We start from the raw sequence: 27,625 nt of genomic DNA on the forward strand, positions 1-27,625 counted from the left end.
CACCTCCGCTCCCTCACCACCAGACGCCTGGAGGAAGAACGCCTCATCTTCCGCCTCGGAATACTTCAACCCCAGGGCATCAATGTGGACTTCAACAGTTTCCTCATTTCCCCTTCCCCCACCTCACCCTCATTCCAAACTTCCAGCTCAGCACTGTCCCCATGACTTGTCGGACTTGTCCTACCTGCCTATCTCCTTTTCCACCTATCCACTACACCCTCTCCTCCCTGACCTATCACCTTCATCTCCTCCCCCACTCACCCATTGTACTCTATGCTACTCTCTCCCCACCACCACTCTCCCCTAGCGTATCTCTCCACGCTTCAGGCTCTCTGCCTTTATTCTTGATGAAGGGCTTTTGCCCGAAACGTCGATTTTGCTGCTCCTTGGATGCTGCCTGAACTGCTGTGCTCTTCCAGCACCACTAATCCAGTACTGGAACAGGTTGGCTATGGGATTAGCAAGATGTGGAGCACAAATTTTCAGTACTGTTGCTGTAATTTTGTCAGGACTCACAGTATTTGCAGTATATTCGGCCATCAGCCATTTCTTGATATTATGTGGAATGAATTGAATTGACTGAAGATTGTATTATGTGATGCTAGGCCCCTCTGGAGGAATTGGATCATCTACTTGATACCTCTGGCTGAAGATTGTAACAAATATTTCAGCCCCTTGCATTGATGTGGGATGGGGATATTTTGTGCAATCTCTTCCTCCAGTGAGTTGTTTAATTGTCCACCACCATTCACAATTGAATGTGGCAGGACAACAGTATTTAGATCTGACCCTTTTGTTGTGGAATTGCTTAGCCGTGTTCTATCACTTGCTGTTTATGTTGTTTGGCAGGTAACTAGTACTATCTTGCAGCTTCATCAGATTGACAGCTCATTTTTAGATATGCTTGGTGCTGATCCAGGCATACCTTCCTACATTCTCCATTGAACCAGGGTCGATCTCCATGATGGTAATGGTCAAGTGGCTAAGGGTGGCACGGTGTCTCAGTGGTTAGCACTGCTACCTCACAGCGCCAAGGACCCAGGTTCGAGTCCAGCCTTGGGTGACGACTCTGTGTGGAGTTTGCATATTCTCCCTGTGTCTGCATGGGTGCTCCAGTTTCCTCCCACAGTCCAAAGATGTGCAGGTCAGGTGAACTGGCTGTGCTAAATTTCCCATAGTGTTCAGAGATATGTAGGTTAGATGCATTGATCAGGGGTAAATACAGGATAATAGGGTAGAGGAATGGGTCTGGGTGGATTACTTTTCAGAGAGTCGGTGTGGACTTCTTGGGTCAAAGGGTCTGTTTCCACACTTTAGAGATTCTATGGACAACATAAATGGACTACCATTTCGATGGAATGGGGCATTTGTTGGGCATTGGATTGCAGATGTTGCTAGAGTATGCTTCTGCTGCTCTTGATGGCCCACAGCGCCTCATGGATGCCCAGACTTAACTTGCTAGAAGTCTGTCCAATTTAGCATGGTGATACTGCCACACAACATGACATTTTCTCAGTGAGATGACAGGATTTTGTCTCCACAAGAATTGTGTGGTCACCCTTACAAATACTGTCACGGATAAATGTAACTGCAGCCGTCAGATTTGTACTTGCAGAATTACATTTTATTTTGCTCAAAAACAACAGGAATCCATGTAAGATTCTGTAAATCCCTTTTTAGATTAGAACCAATCTGAACTTTGGGGCACCGACAGCCTCACACATGGCTCCTCACTCCCTCAATGCATTATCTGGGCCGACATGGCACCTATTGTTAAATTTTACTTGAGAATGTAACTTTAAGAAAGTTCTGGGATTTACATATGAAAAAAACTGAAACCAACATAATCATTCTAAGATGAGAGACTTAACAAACAACCCAGGCCTTTTCAATGTATAAGTTCAGTTGCATCACACTGTAAACATTTGCTACAAATTTTGTGTCCTATGATCTTATGCTCCACAACCACCTGATGAAGGAGCAGCATTCCGAAAGCTAGTGCTTCCAAATAAACCTGTTGGACTACAACCTGGCCACAGAGATATTGAGTCATAGAGGTGTGATTTTTAACTTTGTACACCCCAGTCCAACAACGGCACCTCAAAATCTTAGAATCAGTATGTGAAAACAGAAAAGATGTGAAACTAGTTTCCATGAGTATCAGTGCTCACTGGCAGTGTTTATCTGTAATGCTAGGCCAGGACCTCCCCGACTGTAGGTCGGGATTCCACTGTCTCCCCATGTGATTCCATTTGGTATTAGATTGGGAGATGTGGTTGTGATATAAATGACCTTTTCTTAACAAGTATTACAGTTATTTATTTATATGTAATTCATGGATTAAATTAAAATAAATTGTGTGCATAGTGTTTATTTCAAAATGGCATGGGAAATATAATGCATATTTAGTAAAGCAGCCTATGTTCAAGAAGATGAAACAGCATTCGATTTCCATTGACATAAAACTTAAAATGGGTCAAACCCCCAAGCAGAAAATAGCTTTTGTATAAATTGAAACTTATCCTTTGCGTTATTCTCCAGAGACATGGTCCCATTTAAACGCTGTGCTGTGATATTTTTTAAAAAATGTTTGTTGCTTTGAGTTGCTCAATTCTGTGTTCACAAAAACAGTGGCTGAGATAGGAGAGGGAAATCTTTGGAAGCATAATGCTCCTAATTTGGTCTGAGGCCCAGTAGAAAGCCACCACAACCAACACCATTTTTTCATTCATTCAAGGATATTGACTTTTCTGTCTGGGTGAGCATTTGCTGTCCAATCCCAACGACCCTTCATTCTTCACTCTCCTTCAGTCTCCAAAACATTCCACATCAATTCAGCCTATTGAGTAGGTGGCCATGTCACTGTTTATCTACAGAGAATCTATCAATCAAACATTGAGTTACAGAGACATTCGGGGATGCAAGTCCCACAAAATCACCCATAATTCACTTTCAGTCTGGCTCATAAGCTTTGCAGTAAATGCTAAGGAAAAGGAGATGGCAGATGATGTGTAGTGCCAAGAGAGAAAGACTTACTCTGACTGTGACATATGTTGAAGTTTTAAATAAGTCTTTCTGATTATCCCAGTGAGCCATTTGCCCAGCACAGGAAGGACAGAATTAAATGGGTCACTGTTGCTATACGCAGCCCTGGAGATGAGGGGTTCTCACTGACCAGCTGAAGAGTTGATGAGAGCAGTACTTTGTATCTTTCTGGTAATGGCTGCCGTATTAAATACCCCTCACGCACTCTACTAAACAGTGCCGAGACTTCTCCAGGGTAAAGTACCCTGATGATAGGAACCTGTCCACTGAGAGCCGCTAGTCAGAGGTCAGCAGATCTGACAGAATGACAGTGTTACTGGGATGGCATTGGCAGTAATTGCCCACTTTGAAGCTTGGAAACCAGCCATAGTTGAATAGTGGCTAGATTGAGATTGTGAAGATTCGGGGAGGTCAGCTCCTGATGCCCCATCACCCTTTTCAATTTCCCAATGCGAGATCCCTCAATCATTCATTGAGTGCCTTTGAAGGGACTACAGATTCTGCAAACAACATTGCACAGGATTATTTGTCATACTCCCTACATGGCAAAACCCTATCCCTTGATGGGCAGAGGATGAGACACTTAGCTGGAGCATTAGCTGGGGATTAAATGGGATGGAGTTGGTCAGGTGATAGATTACCCACTTGCATTAAATGTGTCCCACCACCAAACTCATCATGGTGAAAGGGAGCACATTAGATTCCACTCATTTTATCATCCAGCCCACCACAGGGAGAACAAAGGCAGACAAATATCTCTGAACTAAATCCATGCTCTAGCAGATGTGAATGTGCACTGTGCTGTCAGTATAATCCCAGAATTATCATCCCTCACAATGTCAAGTTTATTAAAAGCAGTTAAATAATATTTTTCTTCCTAGGATTCTAGTTACCTGTTTTAAGGCATTTAACAGGATAGGTTGCCTGAGCGAGGAAGTTGGGGTCACTGAACATGTCCTCATCGTACACGATGAACTTCAAAAAGGCAAACTCGGGGTTGTTGATGTCAAAGACAAATTGCTTGAACAGCCAGACAGGATTTAATCCATTATCCGCTGGAGCAAACATAAAACAGAAAGAGATGCACTCAACTAATGCTTTCAAAAACATTTCTTTTCACTGTGCTCTTCACTTTTCTCCTCCCTTTTACCTGAATTTTCTCCTGAATATTCTGCATAATTCCAATAAACAGACATTCCTTACCTGCCTTTTCCAGCAGGGTTGGTGACCAGGAGCTGGAACCTTGGCTGATGTTCCCCTTCTTTTTGAGGTCAACTGTATCAGTTAGGCTGAGCTCAACACAGACCAGCTACTAAAATTGGTGACCATTCTGGTCTGCACCACTCAGTTCAATACTGGACAGAAAATTTACCAACTGAGTAAATGGTGAATAATACATTAAGTATACACATAAAAATGACAGCATTTTTTACAACATGATCACTGGAGGAGTCTCACATATGTTTCATAGCAGAATGTACATTGTATAAAAGGGCTTCATTCAACAGTGACTCTCCCCCCATTTTGCCAATAGCTGAGTAAGTAAACATACTGAATAGGGCAAACCTGTGCCATATAAATCAAAGCATCCCATGATTGGTCATTCACTTATCTGCTGTCAACTAGGACAGTATAAAGATGTGACAATTCATACCAGTATCTCACTTCTTCCTTTTAAAGAGGAAGCAACAGATTTGCTAAACTGTTTGTTGGAACTCAACAGTGCCTGCTAGACTCCTAACCTGGTTGACATGCACAGACAAAGCTCACAAGAGGAGAATGCCAACATAGTGAGGGCTCAGAGATTTGCCAGTGTATATGGAACTCTTTGCCAGTGTATATGAAAGTGAGTACTGCAGATGCTGGAGATGAGAGTCAAAAGGTGTGGTGCTGGAAAAGCACAGCTGGTCAGGCAGCATCCAAGGAGCAGGAGAGTCAACATTTCGGGCATAAGCTCTTCATCTGAAACTCTTTGCTAGAAAATAGGTGACTCCCGAGGGAATGGACAAACACTGAGAAAAACAAATATGCATTAAATCAGAACTGGAAGTATTATAGTAAGGGCAGATTATACAAGATGATTAGAATGATTCATTTATGAAATTGGGGGAAGCTCACAATGTGGTGACAGTTATTAAGTGATATTTTTGTGGTGACAGTTATTAAGTGATATTTTGCAGTGTGTATCATTGATGGGCTATAGCTTTTGTATATACTCATGTTTTGTATATTTACAGAGTAATGGGTGCAGAAAACTGAATCATTACACAAGAGAAGATGCTCTTCTGATTTTGGGAAATTCAAAGGAAATTCAAAATTAAGTAGTACGTTCTTCCTGAAAATCATATTTTAGGTGTATTTAATTCATCACTGGAGTTTTCCCTGTTTTATGCCTGGGTCTGTTGCAGGCTCATTTTTAGAGATTCCTTGCGATATATGGAATTTTCCTATCCCAGGAGATAATGATGTGGGTAGTGAGAAGGGGAAATAAGTGGGTGAGTTGGCTTTGGAGAGATACTCCTCACCTTCTCGCCATCTCACCAAACAATGTTGGGTGAGGAGATTCAAGGACGGCTTCCTCAACTCTCCTGCAATTTAAGTTCTTAAGTAGTCAATTAATTGCCACAAAGGTCTCAACTCTCCAGTTGTGTGGCCCAGCCCTCCCCTCGCCCCCATCTGTTTTTCTGCAATCTCCACCATGGTGGGGCAAAAAAGGTGGCCTCCTCTCTAATTGGGAAGCCAAGAATACCTGCCTAGTCCATCTGGGATGCAGCCGCCACAAAAGACAAAGTGAATGTGTAAGATTGTTCACTTGAGTAAAAAAAATAAAACAAGATACTTATTAAATGATGAGTAACTGGGAAATGCAAGTGGCCAGAAAGACCCTATTGTTCTTGTTCATAAGTCAATTATAATTAACAGGCAGGTGCAGTAAGCAAGTAGGAAGGCAAATGCTAAGTTGGCCTCATCACAAAGGGATTTGAGTACAGGATGAAAGAAATCTTGCTGCAGTTGTATAACTCATTACTAACACTTCATCTGGAGCACTGTGCACAAATTCGGTACCCTTATTGAAGAAAGGATATACTATCATAAAGGGTGTACAAATGAAGATTGACTAGATTAATTCTGGACATGGTGGGATTTTCTTATGAGGAGAAATTGAGGAGGCTAAATCTAAATTCCCTAGAAATTCAAAGAATGCGGGTGATGATATGGAAATTTATAAAATTCTTTCAAGGCACAACAGAGTTGATGTAGATAGGATGTTCCCCTGGCTGGTGATTCTTGATGTCATTATTCCCCAGAAGTCTCAATTACTATCTTGAATTGGGTTGATTATTGAGATTTCACAGCCCTGGGACAGAATTCCAAAGATCCACCCTCTCAGTGAATAAATATCTCCTTATCAAAATCTTACATGGCCTACTCCTTAAACTGAGATTATCTCTCCTGCATCCACCCTGTCAGACTCTGTAAGAATCTGATAAGTTTCAAAGAGGTGACCTGTCATTCTTTGAAACTACAGGGAGTACAGACTCACAGTCTCTCCTCTATTCCACTCCATCTATATAGCAAGTATGTTCTTGCATAGATAAAGAAACCAAAACAGTTCACAGTTGGTGAGGTCTCAATTAAGGCTCTGTACAACGACAGCATGTCTTTATTCTTATACTAAAATCCCCCTGTGACGAAGGCTTTCATTCCATTTGTTATTTGAATTACTTGCTGCACCTGCATGCCAACTTTTAGTGACTCGTGACCAAAGACACTCAGGTCCCTGTGAAACAATCTCACTTCCCAGCTTCTCAGCATTTAAGAAATATTGTGATTTCTTCCTTTTTTTTAACTAAAGTGAGTAACTTCATATTTATTCACTTTATACTCCATGTTCTTATCATTCTTTTAACCTGTCCCAGTTCACTTTTAGCCTCTCTGCATCCTCGTCACAACTTACTTTCCCACTTTGTGTCAATTCCATTTTCTACTCACCTTTGTAAACAAACACAACGAAAGGAGAAAACAACATACAGATTATTGGAGAAAAGGGCTGGAGCTCTGACCAAGAGCATTGCCTTAAAATATTAACTCTAATTCTTTCACGCACATTACCTGATCTAATAAGAGGCTACATTGTTTTCTGGTTTCATATCAGATTTGCATGGAATTTTAACTTTATTGTGTCAATCATTGGAGGTTCTGAAATGTTTCTAATCAATCCCAAGTCCCCACCTGCTTCAAGAAGACCACCATCATTCTAGTACCAAAGAAAGCACATGCAACATGCCTTAATGCCTAGTTGCTCTGACCTCCATAATCATGAAGTGCTTTGAGAGATTAGTCATGGTCCATATCCACTCTAGCCTCCCAGCCTGCCTCAATCCCCTGCAATTGGCCTCCTGGTGAAACAGGTCCACAGCAGATGCCATTTTCCTGGTCCTACACTCATCCTTGGAATATCTAGATAACAAGGGCACCTATATTAGGCTCCTATTCATCAACTACAGCTCCACCCTTAACACCATAATCCCTACCAGGCTAATCTCAAAACTCTGAGACCTAGGTCCCGGCTCCCACTTCTGCAACTGAATCCTTAGCTCCCTGACCCACAGACTGCAATCAATGAAGATAGACAACTGCACCTTCTCCACGATAACCCACAACACTGGCGCCCTGCAAGGATGGGTTCTCAGTCCACAAAGATCCACCCACGAGTGTGTAGCCAAATTTTATACGAACACCATCTACAAATTTGCTGAAGACACCACCGTGGGAGGACAGATATCAAATAACAATGTTTGATATCCTATATTGGTACAAGAAGGAGATAGAGGGCTTGGTGTTGTGGTACATTGATAACAATCTCTCTCTCAATTTCAGCAAAACATAATAACTAATCATTGACTTCAGGAAGAAATGAGGAGGACATGCCTCATCAACGGAGCTGAAGTGGAGCGGGTCGAAAGCGTCAAGTTCCTAGGAGTGACGATAACCAACAATCTGTCCTGGACCTCCTATGTGGATGCAATAGTCAAGAAGGCACAATAACATCTCTTCGTCCTCAGGTGGCTTAGGGAATTCAGCATGGCCATAAGGACCCTCACCAATGTTTACAGGTGCACCAGAGAAAGCATTTTATCCAGGTGCGTAATGGCCTGGTATGGCAACTATTCTGCTCAAGGCTGTAAGGAATTACAGAAAGTTGTGTACACAGTGCAGACCATCATGGAAGCCAACCTTCGATCCATGGACTCCACTGACACTTCTCATTGCAACAGAAAGGCTGCCAACATCATCAAAGACCCCTCACAGACGAGAAGTGCTCTCCCAATCTTTTCCATCAGGCAGAAAATGCAGAGGCTTGAACACACACACCAACAGTTCAGAATAGCTTCTTCCCTGTCATTATCAGACTGCTGAATGGATCTCTCTGACTTCAAATAATGTTGATTTTGTGAATGTTGATCTCGCCAACGTTGATCTTGCTTTGTACACCTCTTATTATTATTAATATCAAAGATCATCTGAAGAATACTAATTGGTCTGGCCCACGTGCCTTCCCGTAAAAAAAGTTCATTCAATGGAGGGAGAAGGGATGGAAAACAGGGAGATAAAGAGAGAATTTTGTAGGGAATATCATCAGGTCACCGTATTGTGGAAGAGAAATTTTACTTACCCACCACCTCTGTCTTGTATTTGCTGTTGTCATACTCAGCTCCACATACTTCCACTTCAACAAATGGACAAACAATGCTCCTCCCATTCTTGGGCAAATGTCGTGCTCCCAAGATCTGTCCGTTTAAGAGAATTAAGTCAATAAGGATGCACAGCCACAAATTCTCATGTATTCTTTCTTACAAATAGTGGGGATGTCGAATTTATATATCAGAGTCAAAAAAACTGCAGATGCTGGAATCCAAAGTATACAGGCAGAAGGCTGGAAGAAGGCAGAAAGCTAGGCACCATCAGGAAGTGGGGAAGTCAATGTTTTGGGTATAACCCATCTTCAGCAATGAAAGAGGGGGTAGGGGAAGCTACATATAAAGAGGGGGAAGGGTTAAGGGTGGGGAGAGGATCAGAATGGTGAGGTGGTGATAGGTGAATACAGGTGGTGGGTACGACCTGGTAGGTTGACAGGACGAATGAATCTGATTAGTAGCTGGAAGAAAGGGTTATTTGGAGGGATGGAAGAGAGGAGGCCGGCCTGGAAAGGGAGTTGGGGGATAGGTGGGATGGTTATTTGAAATTAGAGAATTCAAATTGAGTCCTCTGGGCTGCAGGCTGATGATGAAGGTGTTGTTTCTCCAATTTGCAGTCTGATTCAGTGTGGGAATGGAGGAGACTGAGGCTGGACATGTTGGAGACATACTGGGAAGGGGAATTGAAATGGGCTGTGACCAGGAGGACAGGCTGGTCCTTCCGGGCCCTGGCTGAGATACTCGACGAAATGTACTCTAAGTTTATGTTTGGTCTCATCGATGTAGAGAATTTATCACCCTATAAATTGCCCATTCTCAAATAATTGATTCAGTCATCAGTGTAGAAACCTAGTGAGAAACCAAGTCATTTCAGTCTGTATTGGGACAGCATTAATGTTACCACATGTCAGGGCTAAGCAAGAGTCAAAACCAGAGATCCACCATTCAGGGATTCCAGCTGGCACAGGAGCATGGCTAAATAATGCACCATCATAGATTTGATGAATGGCCAAAGAACCAAACGGCAGATGAAAGAAATCCTTTCCTGCAGCAAATTGACCTGATCTGGAATGCATTGCCTGAATAATAATTTCCACAAGGTCTATATTTGAAATGGAAAACAAATATTGCAGAGATATGAGCAAACAGCAGGGTTGTTGGACTAATTAAGTAACTCCTTCAAAGAGCCAGCAGAGCCACAATGGTTCTTTTCTGTGATTGTTTTCTGAATTTGAGGTAGATGGAGAACAGGAGAAAGTGAGGGCTGCAGATGCTGGAGATCAGAGCTGAAAATGTGTTGCTGGAAAAGCGCAGCAGGTCAGGCAGCATCCAAGGAACAGGAGAATCGACGTTTCGGGCATAAGCCCTTCCTGAAGAGCATAAGCCCTTCCTGGAGCTTACAAGCTCCAACCAATCCAGTTTTGGTTCTTCAGCAGATACAGGCACAAAACTGAAGGGTAGGGGAAGAGAAGTTTATGTAGCTGTGCAGTGTGTGATATATTGGTAAGTCAAAACTGGTGCAGCACACAAAACAAGTAGATATCACTTACTGTGGCTTAATGCTACATTGAGGTACCCTTAGCAACCTCAGCCATTTTGTTGCGGTGAGACATTGGGTTGAAGTAGAAATTGAGGCTAAAGGAGCAATCAGTCATATATATTTCTGAGGATGGTATATGAGAAAGATCACCTGTGGTGTCTGGGCAAACCTGAACAAACAGGGAAGAATACACAGAAAATGCACAAACATCTCCTTTCACTCTGTTAATCCTACTTTTGATGAGTTTGGGAAACAATATTCCAAATTTGCTGGGGTAGGATAGCAATGTAAAAATATTCTTTAAAAGGTTTGCAATTGAAGAATGTTGATACAAACAAACTAATTGCCTATTTCTTAAGATTCAGGCTTGGATTATTTTAAATGATTTAAACTGTCAGTCAGATGAGTTTGGGTGGCCAATAGCTTGCAGGTAGGTGACAGGGACTTTAGGTTGGTCACATATAGGTGGGAAGAGCTTGCAAGCTTCTTTGTTGAAAGACATCCATACATTTTGGTTCCACAAAGGAAATTTTCATCCTCATCATGGAGGACCTTCGTTATCTCAACAGAAACAGCAAACCTGTTTTTACTTAATGAGGAAGGTGTATGATGTTTCTATGTGCAAGCCCCAGGTAAATTAACATCAGGATCCATGTGAATTTACAAATAATACATCAGGTTCCAATTCCAGCAGGGACCAAAACCAGCAGCATTACATTCAGTGTAATGGAGATGGAAATTGAATTGCTCCATTTTCCCTGCTCCCACTCCATTCCTACCCATCATAAAGAGTTAAAATTCCTACTCATGGTTTTCAAATTAATCAGGTGTCTTGCGGTTAAAAAAAAGTGGCTGCCACTTGCCTGAAGCTGCACTGTGATTGGTTCCACACCCTTGAGAGTGTTCTTGTCAAAAGGGTCAAAGTTTTCATCTCTCATGATGTCAGGGTGCATGACATAGCCACTCTTTCCATTCATTGTGAAAATCGCCTGGTTCAGCTGCATTGGTTTATCTACAGAGAAAAGGTATTTCAAAGCTTTTTCAGATTTAAAGTTAACATCCTCTTTATAATGTCAATTACTTTCCTACACAGCTCCCAGTACTTACGTGTATCTATTTTCTTTAGCTGGAGAATTCTCTATCTATTGTTGGAGCTCCACAAGTACTGATACTGATTTTCACAGCTGAAAAGCAAGAAAGTATCCATTTCCATGTACACTTTCTCATGTTTTCAGCTATGGAAAGTTAACCTTAAGTGGGAGCTCATATTCAGAAATTGCGAGTTTCACAGTAGAATTCTTTGAAGTCCTCACCGACAACTGAAGACAGTCTCGCAAAGTGTTATGAATCACAATGGGGAAGAGATGTCTAATTAATTCAATTGTCTTCCTAGCTGACGAGCACTAAACCCAAGCATTATATCCCTAATACCCAACACATCTGAGATGAGCTCATTCAGCTCATGTCAAACTTAGCTAATCATTGGATCAACTCAATGAGCTTTTCTACGTATGGCTCCAATCCACATTTAGTAAAGGAGCCACCAGGGGATTTTCTCATATGTATGATGTATCTGTAAAATATAAAGGACAAGTGTAAGTCTAACATATGCATGATGGTAGACAAAGTAATTAGCTAATGTACCAAGCCAGATAGGCAATGGTTGAGTCATTTCTCGTTGATGCTACATTGCTTCTGTAATTATTGTTCAATTCAGCAGAGGGTGTTGCAGGCCAGTATTTATGCTGAGTTGTGCTGATAACAGCAATAATAATAACTACCCTAACATAGGAAAAAAACACGTTTCACAGTAAAGATTGTCTAATGTGGTAGGATACATTCCCGGAGATTGCATAATATGTCTTTCTACTGCCCTCACACTATTACTATTGGGGTCACCCAGATCATAGAGCAGCACTCCTTTTTTGGCAATCACAAATGGAATATTCTCTGGATGATTCTCCTATTTAAAACATGTATTAATTCCCATGTCCAGTAGCTTTATAGCTAATAAGCAATATTATTCAAGTGCTGCCTTTGGGTTAGTTTCAGGCAGGCATTTAATACATAGACATTCCAGGCAATCCGAAATAGATGCATTCACGAAGATGTAAAGAAACATGGATGCTGAATCAAAGAAGGAAATGATTAGCAGGACTGATCAAAATCTTGATTGAAGAATTATATTTTAAGGAGAGGTTTATGATATTGCAGTTGTTTGAATATGGGTTTGGAAATATTATTGGATTTGGAAACAATTTGAATTTGAACAGAATACTGAGGCTATGAACACTGAAATAGGTTGCAGGATTAGTATACAAAGATAAGGAGAGTAGAGTGAAAACTGAAACTTTGATCTTTCCAATGTTTGTCTAAGGGCACTATAGTGTATCTGATCATTGATGTCAGACAGGTGATCTGACAACATAGTACTGTAGTAGCAGAGCCGTTAATCAAAATTGTGAAAACATAGGGTGTCATCATGCCGAATGTGGAAGATCCTTTGCTCTTGCGTGTTCAAAAAACACCCTTGCTGATATTCTGGCCTTCAGTAAGTGTGCCTTGTGGTTAGATCACATGACAAAGCAAACTAAGAAGCATATCAATACAGTATTGCATTTCTATCTAAACAGCCCCCTCCCCTCACACTGTTTCTCAGCTGACTTTGCGTGTTTTATCCTGTTTATCCATCAATGTGGTCGGTGAAACACTGCAAATCTCTTCTGACATGTTTAGGGTTACTCGTGCAAGCTGTTATCTTGCTTCTGCTGAGTAGAGTGACTTTAGCATCGAGTATAATCTCTGGAATTCCTGATCCTCAATCTTGCTACTGCAGAGGGCTCTCAGGTAAATTGGTCGTCTTGGGATGAGTATCATTCCATTAGAGAGACTCAACATTACCTTTGAGAGTTTTACTTTTGGATCATCATCAGGTGATCTTAAGAAGTCAGCATCATAATGCTGTGGGAAGCATTGGTATCTATCTGGTGGTTCATGTTTGTTTGGTTGTCTTATTCTGCTGTCTTCATCACAAAAGTTACAAACCATTTATCTCCTTTAGGCACGTGTTGCCAATCTGCTTTATAATGTAGATTGAATCAGCTGAATCTTTGTCTGACGTCTCTTTCTAGTGCCTATTCTTGACTTTTCAGAATTGATGTCCAACATCTCTGTAGCAATTGGCATTTTAGACTTTACAGACTTGTTTGTCTTCCTAACTAAATGCTTTTGTGCAAATCGGTTTAGCTTTTTGGAGTTAAACACTTTTTTTTCCATGCTGGACATTCTTTATTTGATGACCTTTTGTAACTTGTCCTTTGGCCTTGATCTTTCCCGGAATCCTAGTAGCACACAAACCCACCAACACTCTCAAACAAAAACTAACAAACTTAAAAGACCCAGTACAACCCATGGACAAAACCAACGTCATCTACAAAATTCCATGCAAGGACTGCCACAAACACTACAGGACAAACAGGAAGAAAGTTAGCCACCAGGATACATGAACACCAGCTAGCCACAAAAAGACACGACCCTCTCTCCCTCGTAGCCCTACACACGGATGAAAGATACCACCATTTCGACTGGGACTTGTTGGGCCGAAGGGCCTGTTTCCACACTGTCAGTAATCTAATCTAATGTACATGAAACAATTTATGCTCACTTGGGTTCATACTATGCCATCTTGACTTTCAAAATTTCTGGTCTTTTTCTGTTCTTCAGAGAGATTTAGTGTGGAATACACTTTGTATCACTCTGTCCACAAAAATATGTTTATTTATAACTTCTCTGGCTTGTTAACTAAATTTCGTTGCTTTGCCATAACAAAATAACTGTCAGTTCAGTGTCATATCACCTTTCATTTCAACCATCATGTTTCTCATCCAATGAGCCAGCTTCAGCTTACTGCTTTGCTTACTTTTCCTTTGTGGTGCCTTCCAATAGCTAGTGACAGTTTGCAGCAGCTCTGAATCTTTCTGTCTTCTTCTTTCAGTAGCTGAGTTCCTATGACCATTCTTTAACTCTCAATCTTAGCTCCACTTCTGACACCATGCTATGAGTTCAAGGGAGTACACCCTTGCTTGAACTGTCTCTTACTAGAACTTTCGTTTAGATGGCTGCCCATACTGAGTATGCCTTGTGGTATAGGTCACATGACTACAGCAAGCCAGGAAGCAGACTAGTTTGTAGAGGTTTGCAAATGGATTAGTCACTGCTTGTGTGATTTTTACCAGGAACTGAACTAAGTGGGAGGTGTAAAATGGCTTATTAAGCACCTTTCATACCACTGGTATCCATACTACAGAAAAACCGCACCATGTCACAATGCTGCATCCAGTGTTCCAGTAAACAGTGGACCTGGCCTGCTTCTGATTCTATTACACAAAACTACCTATAACCTTCAGGAGCCCATTATAATACAACATTATAAACATGTACTTTTTAAATATTCTTGCAAAGAGTCAATACAAACTCAAGCTCCATAACTTGCTTCTAATTTGGAAATTCCTATGGGTCTATCAAAGGGTTTTAACATCTTATACAGTTTTACGACTAATTTTGATTGATTTTGAACTTTTTGAAGCTCCTTTCCGTGCAATTTTATTTAAAGAGTGGTGCCTCATGAAGTTGAGGAATTTGAACTATGGATATTTTTGAATCACTTAGTTGAAACTCTACTTGAACAAAACCCAAATCCAATAACACACCAAGGCTGCTTGTCACCAATGGCCCTGCCGCCTGAGTGATTGTAACTTGTTCCCTTGCTTGCCAGTGGTGAGTTTACCTGGTGTCTGGAAGTTGAGTGCCACCAGCTGGCTGCCACAGATCCACATTGGCAGTGGGTCGTAGTTGGAGGAATCCAAGCGTTGTCCCTTTGGATAGACACGGCTCAGCTGCCTGTGGTTATACTGAAGAAACTTCTTGCCTTTACTCTTGTTGGCATATTTTTCTGCCTTTGTTTCAGGGAAGGACGACATGTCTCGGTAACAGGCCTTGTCTGTTCCAATCTCTGCAGAAGAGGCAACACCAGGTCAGAAAGAAACAACAATACACAGAGGGCTAGTACAGCTAATGGAATGCTTCCGAGAGGAATTGAACACCAGAGTAAGGATATTATGCTTCAGTTATAGCGAGACCACATTGCGAATACAATGTAATGTTTTGGTCTCCTTGTGGAGGGAAAGATGTAAATGCGTTGAAGATGGTTCCAAGTTTACTAGATTGAGATTTACTGGAATGCGGGCTTGTCTAATAAGGAAAGGTTGGACAGACTAGGTCTTTTTTTCCACTGGACTTTAGAAGAGTAAAGAGTAACTTGATTGAATTTTCTAAGATCCTGAATGGAATTGACAAGGTGGATATGGAAAGGATGTTTCTTCTTTTCGGGGTGAGTCCGGAACTATTGGACACTGTTTAAACATTAGGGGTTGCCCCTTCAGGACAGAAATGAGGAGAAATGTTTTTAATCTCAGAGGATTGTGCAACTTTGAAACTCTCTGCCTCAGAGGGCAATGAAAATGTAGTCATTGAACATTACAAAGCCGAGGCAGATAAACTCTTATAAGATAAGGGGTAGATCAGAACATGGAATTCGATACACAAAAAGATCAGCCATAATCTTGTTGAATGGTGGGACAGGTTTGGGGGGCAGAATGGTGTATTGATGGTCCTCAATGATATCCTGACCTTCTTGGCACTTAATAACTCCTACTGTGGATTATATAACACAGAGAATGTTTTATTCATGGGCCAGGAATTTCTTTGGAGCTTCTCGCATTCCAGACCTGAAATTTTGGGGATTTGTGAGACAGAAGCACTGTTTCCCAAAAAGATACCTTAGGGGAGTAGGGATGGCTTTGTAAAAATACTGCATCAGCCGGGCTGGAGATTTGTTCTTGTTTAACAAGAGCGCTGAAGGAGCTGGAAATTTTCTTTTCAGGTACCCAGGCCTAGATTTTCACATTATCGGATGTACCCTCTCCAAAATCATTTTGGGGCTGCAGATATAGAAGTCCTGTCCCCAATTCCAACAGATTCTTTTTTCACTGATTGGGGGACAGGAAGGGAGACTGAACTCATACGTGGGGAGTCCTGCATCCATCTGATTGACTGGTAGCTCTGTAATCCCAGTAGCACCAAAAGGGTGTGGTCACTGCATTGTTCTGATGTCTGGAGTCTGGATATCTTCAATAGAAGAGGGGTAAAACGGTGCTGTTGTAAGCTAATAAACTTTTATTGGCTAATTACACTATTTCAAATTTGGACTAATGCAGGACTTCGTCAGAACCTTCCTCTCTGGGTTGCAGCTCCATATGATTTAGCATCATCTGTTATTACTGATGATACACTCAAACTAATTAACTTAATAGCTATTAGCCTCTCAGATGACTGATGAACTGCTGGGATTACAAGCAGTCCTGAGGGAGAGGTGAAGGTGTCTTCTGGGTTTCAGGTAGGCAGTAAGGCTGGGGAAGGGTGTTGCGTTAGAGAGCGTAGGGAATAGAGAAGAGCAAAAGGCAGGTACCGTCAGAGTGAAGGGTTAGGTTACCAACAGGGTAGCTCCCAAGATAGGTACCCTACCTTTCTGCTCAAGAGCCTATACTATCAAAGATTTTCCACTTTCCCTCTGACTCCATCCACAGACCAGAAAATTGTTGCAAAGCATTATGTGGCCCTGAGTGGGGTAGTTAATTGTTCAGCTCACTGGGTTTAAGGCAGTTGATGCTTTCCCACCTTCTGTAAGACGGAGTGCTGGTGGGAGGTAAAATGGGACTACCCATTTTACTTTATGTGCACTCTATCTACAAAACTGCAAGCAAGGATGTAACATTCATCCCATGGGAAGATATCTGAAAACTATAGTACAAATGATCTTCCTCTGTGCTGCACATCTCAGTGTGCTTTAATAATGAGATAAGGCAGGAGCCTGACATAATCCAGTGGTGACAATTTAATTTGACGACAGCAGTAACTCAACAAAATAAATTGCAAGAAAATACAATTACAGGAGATCAAATGTTTCCAATCTGAATGACTAAATGAATTGAGTAAAACTTACTTTCCTCATCAAATGGCACAGGACGACAATAAACAACCAGCTCTGATAATTCTAGTGCAATCTTCTTCCGTCTCTCCATTATTTTTCCTTCTTGCATCTGTTACAGTGAGAAGCAGATACTTAACACAATTGTGGGATCAGTCTCATTACACCATCACCCCCTTCTGAAAAATTAAGACGGACACTAAATATCAAATCTTCCAACAATGACCACATCCTGAGAATGAAAAGCAAATTTTATTTTGTTTGTTTTGGAGATGCTGGTGTTGGACTGGGATGTACAAAGTTAAAAGTCACACAACACAAGTTTATAGTCCAACAGGTTTATTTGGAAGCACTGGCTTTCGGAGCGCTGCTCCATCAGGTGGCTGTGGAGTATAAGATCGTAAGACACAGAATTTATAGCAAACGATGACAGTGTGATGTAACCGAAATTATATATTGAAAAAGACCTGGATTATTTGTTAAGTCTGTCATCTTTTAGAATGAACATGTTGATTTCAGTTCTTTAATATATAAATTGCAGAATTTTTTTAAAACGTTACATTCTCAAGTGAACTGTAACAATTGGTGTCATGTCGGCCCAGATAATGAATTTAAGGTGTGAGATGCCTGTGTGAGACTGGGGGTCTGTGCCTGCATACAATGTGTCCTTGCAGCAGAATTGCAATGAAAGGTTCCTTTGCAATCCAAAATGCAGCACAGTAGGGCAGAAGTAATGTGCCATGATAATGCGAAGAAGTTGGAATGAGTCTGGACCTGGTACATGGGTCTGCTGCCCTTGGAATGTGCCCTCTGACTTTCATATTGGGTATTCTCAATGTCTACTTTGTCCAGTATGTGGGAGAATGGGAAATGGCGTATTAATAAGGCGAGATTAACTCGTATGAGGGTGATAATCTATATAAATAAACCTCTTACTGCTCACTAGTGAAAATCTTATCTCAAGGTCAGGGACTTACTTAGAAAACATGATTTATTCATCTTGGAGTTGAGAAGGGCCTCGCTTGACATCTCGTGTGAGTCTTCCAAATTTCCCACCATAGACCACATTGTTCAGAGTCTGACAGCACTACTCCCCCACCCAGAGCTTTTGGAGGATGCTGCTGCTAGATAAGGTTAGAGAGATTGACAGAGGAGCAATCATGGCGGGCTTGGATATATGTAAGTCATTGAGAAGAATAGTATCAGGACTTAGTATAGGGTAAACTGTTCCCAGTCTGACTGGATCAGCTACTCCCTTAGTCAAACCTTAATCAAATAGCTGCTGGATTAAATTCATTAAAAGTGCATTCTGCTGCCGGAGAAAAAAAGTCACCATTACCAATTAGGTGAAAGTGAGTACTGTAGATGGTGGAGATTAGAATTGAGAGTGTGGTGCTGGAAAAGCACAGCAGGTCAGGCAGCATCTAAGGAGCAGGAGAATTGACGTTTTGGGCAAAAGCCCTTCATCAGGAAAGATCTTCCTGATGAAGGGCTTTTGACCGAAATGTCGATTTCCCTGCTGCTTGGAGGCTGCCTGACCTACAGTGCTATTCCAGCACCACACTCTCGACCATTACCAATTAGGCCTAATTTGTTGCATACACTCCTTCAAGAATTGGGTAAAGAAACTGAAAGCAATTGTTTTCTGTTTTCTGCGCTTGAGAGCTTAATTGTGCCTACACCTGCTAATGGCTATTATCTCACACTTACCCTAGCATCTGCATTCTGTGTCGCCTCTCGGATCTTTGCAGCCCAATCATTCAGATCCTCCTGACTATCTGCAGCCACGTCCAACATCTGCACTGGGTGGGACATTTGTTGGGAGTGGATGGTAAACACATAAGGCTTGCTTCCTTTCCCTTCCTTCTGGATAACTGCCAAGTGAACACAATTACAGTCACTTCATAAAGCATCCAATACATTTTTGAATCAGGAAATTGGCACTGGCTTGATGGGTGGGGAAGAAATTGGAGGAGCCGGGGAGTGATTGCTATTCTGTGAGGTTGGACCTAACAGGAGGAAGTTTCTGAGTCCAAAGAGATTCAGAAGTTAAGTTTGAAATAGATGATTAGATTAGATTAGATTAGATTACTTACAGTGTGGAAACAGGCCCTTCGGCCCAACAAGTCCACACCGACCCGCCGAAGCGCAACCCACCCATACCCCTACATCTACCCCTTACCTAACACTACTGGCAATTTAGCATGGCCAATTCACCTGACCTGCACATCTTTGTGACTGTGGGAGGAAACCGGAGCACCCGGAGGAAACCCACACAGACACGGGGAGAATGTGCAAACTCCACACAGTCAGTCGCCTGAGGCGGGAATTGAACCCGGGTCTCTGGCGCTGTGAGGCAGCAGTGCTAACCACTGTGCCACCGTGCCGCCCACAAAGATGACTTATTGGTTTCTTGGTGTACTTCTCAAGGCTTCAAAAAGATGTTGTCGACTTTCTTTTGTACATCCTTCCTCTTTCCCTGATCACCCTCAAATGCTGCAAGACCCCTACTCCCTACAGAGGCAGGTCTAATCTCATAAATTCCTTCTTGTGACCTCTGGCCTAATTTCTGCTCCAACTGGGCAGTCAAGCAGTGGATTTGGTATGTTTTCTGAGGGACTGTGGGAACATTTATGCAAATGAACTCGCCCCTTTCAGAAACAAGTTCCTAGGTTTGTTACCACATTGTGCATTAGCAAGGCATCTCTGATCAGAGGTTTGACATTTTTAGAATATGGAAATCCTATAATACTGTTCAAACAGAAAGTGTAACTTGCAAATTAACATCAATACTTGGACTTCTTCTGTACTTTTTTTAGAACAATTGTGTTCCCACATATGAAGGAAGGATTAAAGTGCAGGCCTGTTCAGGAAATATGTCCTCGATGGAAAAATAAGCATCATTTTTGCTAAATTCTATCAACATGATTCACTGCCAAAACGTCTCTTATACCTGGGAAATATCCCAGCTGGAAGACAAAAGCAATAGCATGGGAAAACCACCTCCTCCAAGATCCCCTCAGGTCACACACTATCCCAACCCTGAATACATTAGTTGGTTGTTCATTGTTCACTGAATCAAAATTTTGGCATTCATTAGCCAAAGTTACTTTCACCCACAGACTACAGTGGTTCAACAAGAATATTCAGAATATATCATGGACATTAGGCTTGGGAAGTAAATGCTTGCACCCAAAGAATGAATATTGTAATAAAATGTTGATTTTCTTAAAGGCAGTATTCTGTCAAAACAAAGTGATTTAATTGTTTAAACAGGTATGTTAGTAATAAATGTTTGGTCTGCGTAAGTTGTAGAAATAGTCAATATTAGGTTACCAACTAACAGTTAATTAAAGAGCCAGTAGTGTTGTACTTGTTTCAAGAGTGGTCTTGTTTACCAGTCTGGCCATTCTGCTTTGTCCTGCTTGTAGTAAATTGGCCAAGTCCTTCCTGCATGATCTTGAAGATAGACTTTATTGACAAGATGTATTGATTAGTTGTAAATCATGTCTATCTATTTTTCTTAATGCTGGTTTGGATATCAAACAACAGTGAGATATAACTGTGACAGTTGCATGAGTCCTTTCAGCTCTCTTGAGCCCTGGTGAGATAGAGGGTTGAAGGAATTCTCATACACAAAAGCTTTCATCAAGGAATCATGCTTTAAGTCTTAGAAATTAGCACAGAAACATGCAAGAGCTCTGGGACTTGGTTTTAGAACTGTTAGCTATCAAATATTCCATTACTGTGAGCATTCTGTCTATTGATCCATTTTAGTCTGTGATTTTTCTGTTCTCTTAATCGACACTAATTAGTAGCTGCCCATTTCTTATTCCATGTACAAAGTCATAGTCATCAATCAAACTATTTTCACTGACCTACCTTGGCATACAATTTACAGGTTTGAACTCTTTTTGTTTAATGCCAACTTCATGCTTGCTCTTCCTCTGACTCTAAACGTGGAACACAGCTCACCACATATGGCTGGGTCTCCAACAAACTTGACACCACAATCTAGATCTTCTCCACTATACCTCTCTATCTCTTCCTTAAGTTATCTATAAGATACGTCCTGAACAGACTTCTGTTTAAATATTGCCTTCGGGTCCTGTAAATCCATCTGAGTGGACAGAAGACTTACATCTGAAAGATGAAACCTTTGAAAATGCATCACTCCCTCAGAAGTACCAGCCTAGGTTAGATATTTAAGCCTCTGGAGTTAGATTCAAATCCATAACCTTCTGATTCAAAGGCAAATGTGCAATCACTGAACCATGTCTGACATTAAAGGAAATCCTTCCAATTGGGACTGTGGTATTCTAAATTGGCTTTACACATATTGCTGGGGAAGTATCTAGGGAGCTCTGCTGGGGATTGCTGTGCTGCAACTGACCTATAAGTGCTTAGCAAATAACTTTAATTTTCATATGGATATTTATAGCATCAAAGGAGGTCACTTAGCTTGTTAACACCTTTGTTTGCTAGTTTACCTGTAAAGATATTTGCAATCTGTTTCTTTCTGTACTGCTATAGCATTGTCATGGACACCTATGAACTTAGTAAACAGTGCACTCAAAGTTGGTCATTGGTCATTTTCTGTTGCTTATTATAATACAAAATTTAATAGAAAACAAGAATAATATAAGGGAGCATACGATTTTGCAAGACTCCTCACCGACATGACATGTTGGAACATCAATAAATCCTTTGAGGAAACTTCCCAGTGGACTGTTTTCCACAGACTGCAGATACAGAAGAGATCATACAAGTTACAAAATCATACCTCTATCTGGACTATTTCAGATAGCTCTATATGTATACAGTCATAAAAGTTGATCCTCATGATCCATCACACATAAGTGTCATACTGCCGCGTGCAAATTTCTGAGACTTGCTTAAAAGGAGAAGGGCCGTTTATTTCCAATCTGCAAAGAGATACTGAGCACTGAGTGTATGATTGCAACATGCAACAAAACAAAAGGTCATAGAGTCAGCAAGTGACCAGCTCCCACAGTCTCAGCATTGGAAATCTGTAACCTTTGGGTGGATTTTTTTTTCTTCTTCCATGGAATATTAGCATCGCTAGCAAAGTCAATGTTTATTGTCCTTAAAAACACTGAAAAAACTGCGGATGCTGAAAATCAAAAACAAGTATGGAAATTGCTGGCAAAACACTACAGGTCTGGCAGCAACTGAATTCTGAAGAAGGGTCACTGGACCTGAAATGTTAACTGTGATTTCTGTCCACAGATGCTGCCAGACCTGTTCAGTTTTTCAAGCAATTATTTTTGTTTTTGTTCGTTGCCCATCCCTATTTTCCTTTAAGAGTGTGGCTTGAGCTGCTCTCTTAAACTGCTACAGTCCATGTGGTGTAGATATACCCAATTTGTTGTTTGAGGGGAATTGCCTTTCCCTTTTCTCACTGCAGCAAGGCTGAGGCTAAGAGGTCAGTTTATGGGGAACTGCTTGGACAGTGCCTCACTGCCATTCCATTGCAGAGTTACTGAGGGAGTGTGTGCAACCTATATAAGACCCAAGTGAATCCTCCTCTCCAAAGTATCTACTTTAGATCCATTAAATTGACAGAATTGTCCCAGTAAGTGCGGAAGCACTAGGAAGATAAAGGAAGTGGCAAACTAACAAGGATCAAATTAAAAGGATGGACTTTGCAAGATGAAGTTTTAAGTAGTTTTGTTTGACAACAAGCCCATTCTCTTATTCTGGAACTTCCTTCCCTTTCTCTCCAAGCTATTCCTCAGATTAAATAGGAGTGTCACTCCTGGAATAATATAGTCTTACAGTTCAGGAGGCCATTCAGCTAACGGTACCTATGCCAGCCCTTTGGAAAACTGTCTAATTCAATCCACTTCCTCCATAATCCTGCAAATCTTTGTTTTCAAGTACATATTCTATTCCCATGTGAAACTTTGCACTGAATCTGTTTTCACCATCCTTTCTGGTAGAGCATCTTAGAACATATTAACACACCAATTTTTTTTAAAATCCTCTCCTCCCTTTTTTTTGCCAAATTAAATCAGCATCCTTTGCTTAATTATCCTCTTTTCAGTATTAACATTTTTTTCTCAATCTACTCCATCAAGTTTCAGACTTGTCTCTCAAATTTCTTCTTGCCCTTCTTTGTTCTAAGGTGAACAATCCTAGCTTCTCTGGAGTGTCCAGATAACTTAAGATCTTGTGTTGATGCCATTCTAATAGATCTCCTTTGCACCCTCGCAATGCCCTTGACTTCTTCAAGCCTGCTTCCAGGATGAAATATACTCCCGCTGAGGACTAACAGATACCAAACTATTGCTCACCGCTTCATCCTGTTCAGGGACAAGTGTGTTGGTTATCTCCTCCACATAGTTTGCTGGAAACCACAGCTGTTTTTTACCTCCATAGTCTCCTCGCCACCTGAGGTGGGGTGGGGGGGGTGGGGTGGTTGGGGTAGGGGTAAGAGGTATTCAGGATGTGGAAAGGACAACTAGTAAAAAACAGGAAATAAACTATCTTTGATAACATTTCCACTTTTTCTGTCACTTTCTGTTTTAAGTTGTTTTATTCTGCTCTTGACTTTTCATTTACTGTTCACTATCATCATTTAGCAGTATTGTAGCAATAAGCCATTGACATACCATACAGAAGAAAAGACAGAGATATTGCTCTACCACATTCTTCATTTCTCTTTGCTGACTTCTTGTAGTTTGACCAATCATCATCCGATATTTTCCACTTTCAATCTTTAGATACAAAGGCTCACGCTCCCATCTTTCATGTTTATTTTGCAACATGTCAAGTTCTTTTCCTTGATTTCCCCACTTAATTTTTTTTGTTCTCCACATTTATAATCCCAGTTAATACCAAAACCTATGTTGTTAAAATTTCAATCTTGAACAGTAATCTGTTGCTAAAGTGAACTCACCATCCACCATCTTGCTTGTCGACATTGTGGATCAGAGCCTGTTTACAGAAGGATAGTTCATCCTCTCTCTGCGCTTTGTAATCATACAGTGCTTTGACTGTGCACTAGAAGAGAGCAGAGTTAGGGTTTCGCTAAAATGGGATATTATTACATAATCATTCAGGAATGGACAATATTGTCCTAATTTTTGTTTTGAGTTTTAATATACTTTTCAGGTTTCAGTGTAAGGGATGGCTAGGAGACCTGTTTACCCTCAGCCCTTTGGTCAGTGGTAGGTACCCAACAGACTGCACCTCAGAAAGCAGATGCCATAACTTGTATCAAGTTGGAAAGCAAGCTATCTAAGCCAGTCTGGAGTTTCTTTTCATATGTGTTCATGGGGTGAGGGCATTCTTGTCTAGGCCAGCATCTATTGTCTATTACTAATTGTTCAGTTAAGAATCAACAGTATTGGTCTGGGTCTGGAATCACATGCTTACCAGATCAGGTAAGAATGGTAGATTTCCTTTCCTAAAGGACATTAGTGAACCAGATGGGTTTTATAAAATTTGACAATAGTCATGCTCAACATTAGGTCAGCTTTCATTTTACCCAGTATTTATTTATCATTTGCCATGTTGGAATTTTAACTCATATACCCTAGAACGTTAACCTAGGGTTCTGGATTGCTACTCTTTGTGCCATTCCCAGTACACCATAGCTTCCCCCATAGGATTACATTGAGTTGTACTTTCTGTTCCATCAGAACAGCCTCTGAATAACACCACCAACAACAATATTTGCACATTCCACACTGGCAATTGAGTGAAATGCCAAATTGGTACCTAATTTGTTTCTTGCCCACGAGGAATTGTATTAAGATGGAGGCAAACTTACTTTGCTCCTCAAAATCAATACAGAAAGGAAATGTTCATCTCAGTAGCCTGCACTAATATGCACCCAAGAGGTGAATGGACAGCATTACAGCTGTTGCAACACCGAGCCCCATAAGCCAAGATACTGTTTCATCTCTAACATACCCTTGCAGTTGGCATCTTATTGGCTTCAACATAAAAATGAGGCGTCCGTACTTCATAAAGTGCTCCATAATCCAGTTCCTGAAGGCAAAGTAATCAGTAATCAGTGAAGAACAGAGTCTGATGAGTGAATCTCTACAACAGGAATAACAGCAACTAAATATTGAGTTGGGGATTATTATTTATTTTGAAAAAAAAAGTTAATTTTTTTCAACCATTTTGGTCTTTTCTAAATCTTACTCTTTATTGAAGGAGTGACTAGACTGTTTACTCTTAGGTCCGTGACCAAATTTAGCTATGGTTAGGTATGTGATTGGGCTCCTGCTAGTTATCCACCTATTCCTCCTTCCAAAGGAAAGACAACTTCCACTAAATGAATATTTGTTTAACAAACTTTAACGATAAAGAAATAAGGATCTAGCAGTTATATAAGATCTTTGACTGATACTTGATGTACCATAATACTGAACAGTGAATGAAATAATTTAGAAATGTCATCGCTATTGTGTACAGACAATGCGGCAACACAGTAAGTTCCCACAAACAGCCAGTGATGTTAGCCAGATGACCTATTTTTGTGATATTAGGTAATGGATAAATTCAGGCCAGGGATTGAGGATGACCTTCGTTTTGCTATAAAATAGTGCAAGGGATTGCCAACATCAATTTGAAAGGGTACAATGAGTTTTTGCATAATTTCTCAGCTTATAGCTAGTGGCACTTGAGCAGCACTAGTATTGACAATGAAGAATTTCTCGGCTACTGAGCTGGGGAGTCAGCCTACAGTACAGGAGTACTCTGACATCTCTGGAGTGGGTTTGTTGCTGCTGAGGCATTTATGTTTGGTGCAGAGTGAGTGGAGAGGTTATGGGGCAGTGGGGATCATGTTTTAGTGGAGTGCATGTCAGTGGCCTTATAGTAAAGGTCATTGGAGGAAATGTCCTAGTCATGAAGGCTCTCTGGGTAGATATCTGGACTTCGAGAGTATTTAAAAATACTTTCTGGATCCACCACGTTCTTGTCTGACAAGATCCTTGACTAATCTGGCGAAGAGTGGTTAAATTTCACAAACAGAATGACAATAGGTCCTCAGCATCATCAGTGCATTTAAAGCTAGAGCTGTTTTTCTGGCATAAGCTTGACTGCGCACTCAATTTCCAGATCCAGATAAAGCAGGAAGTGGGCGGGTTGGAGAAAACAGATTTCTGACACTTTCACCCTCCAATCCTAACCACCTCACGCCAAATTTCTCCCGTTCATTCAATTAAGGTTCAATGCAATTACAATGGCGGATCATGGTGGATATCTGAAGCACATCTGAGCAGAGCTGCCAATCACTTGCCTGAACTCTGCTTTTCCTTCCTGCGACCCATCTGTCTCTCATACAAGTATCCAAAAGTAAATAACTCAAAAATGAAATGTGAAGCAATGAAACCTCCACTCGCTCACTTACTGTTGTACCCATCTTCTCCAAAGTTTCCTCATTGATTGGGTACCGCAGTTTCATTTTACGATACAGAGGGTGCTTTTCATAATAATTCACCAGGTCCACTAGGCTCTCAAATTCTGCTGAGCTTCCGAGCATGAAGAGACGGCCCTCCTGTTGGATCCGGCAGTGTTTAATTTTCCCCTCCGCCCTGGAAATCAAGAAGTGCTTTGTATGCAAAACTAGAAATCTATTTTCACAGTGATTAGTGGATGAGGAACCAAATTCCCAAGGGGCCTACAACCCTCTGAATTAATTTATTGACTTCTTCTTGAATAAATCTTCATGTTGCCCTTCTTTTGATCATTCTGACAGCTGCCAATGCCAGGACTACAATATTTTCCCATTTTCGGGTTCTTGGTGAGTGTGGGGCACCCTAGAGCGGGTTTGCTCAGGTTAGATGCATGACAAAGCTCCCTCTCTTCAGCTTCCCATTGCATGCATCCAACTCAAACCCAGAGAATGCTTCCTAATTGACATAATATTTTTAGATTCATCTCATCAACTATGGAATGGCTGCTTTGAATGAGATCATCAAACTTGACCTGATTTGGGAGCAGTTCTGATTATTGAACTGAGAAAGCCTAAAACAATCTTTCCAATCAATAGGTGTGATTTAGCCTAACTCTAAGCCATTAGTCTGGACTGGATATGAACTTAGATCTTGAGTTAAAATGCAAACAGGTAATGCTAACAGGATCAACAAAATTTTTCTCTTGTTAATGTTCATAGTTTTCCTCCACAAGAGCAGTTGGCCTACTCATTATTTGAGTCCATGATCCATGTAAAATAAAAGGATCACTTGTGAAATTTGTGTTGTGTAATTCAGGAGGGAGCTTAAAAGTGTGTTGCTGGAAAAGCGCAGCAGGTCA

General features: G+C 41.1%; 1 protein-coding gene across 2 annotated transcripts in view; it reads right to left on the reverse strand.

The window, feature by feature from the left end:
* LOC122548917 (1-phosphatidylinositol 4,5-bisphosphate phosphodiesterase gamma-1-like) overlaps positions 1-27,625 on the reverse strand; it is a 206,325-nt gene that overhangs the window by 19,258 nt on the left and 159,442 nt on the right. For both annotated transcript variants that reach the window (XM_043687892.1, XM_043687891.1), the window contains exons 19-29: positions 26,721-26,904; positions 25,271-25,348; positions 24,252-24,355; positions 23,647-23,743; positions 22,005-22,071; positions 19,040-19,203; positions 17,345-17,441; positions 15,071-15,295; positions 11,148-11,296; positions 8,723-8,837; positions 3,939-4,100 (exon numbers count right to left, since the gene is read on the reverse strand). In XM_043687892.1, the coding sequence (XP_043543827.1) occupies positions 3,939-4,100; positions 8,723-8,837; positions 11,148-11,296; positions 15,071-15,295; positions 17,345-17,441; positions 19,040-19,203; positions 22,005-22,071; positions 23,647-23,743; positions 24,252-24,355; positions 25,271-25,348; positions 26,721-26,904 (1,442 nt within the window). The remainder of the gene's footprint in view (positions 1-3,938; positions 4,101-8,722; positions 8,838-11,147; positions 11,297-15,070; positions 15,296-17,344; positions 17,442-19,039; positions 19,204-22,004; positions 22,072-23,646; positions 23,744-24,251; positions 24,356-25,270; positions 25,349-26,720; positions 26,905-27,625) is intronic.

The sequence above is a fragment of the Chiloscyllium plagiosum genome, chromosome 4 (assembly GCF_004010195.1).
Source record: "Chiloscyllium plagiosum isolate BGI_BamShark_2017 chromosome 4, ASM401019v2, whole genome shotgun sequence".
NCBI lineage: Eukaryota > Metazoa > Chordata > Chondrichthyes > Orectolobiformes > Hemiscylliidae > Chiloscyllium > Chiloscyllium plagiosum.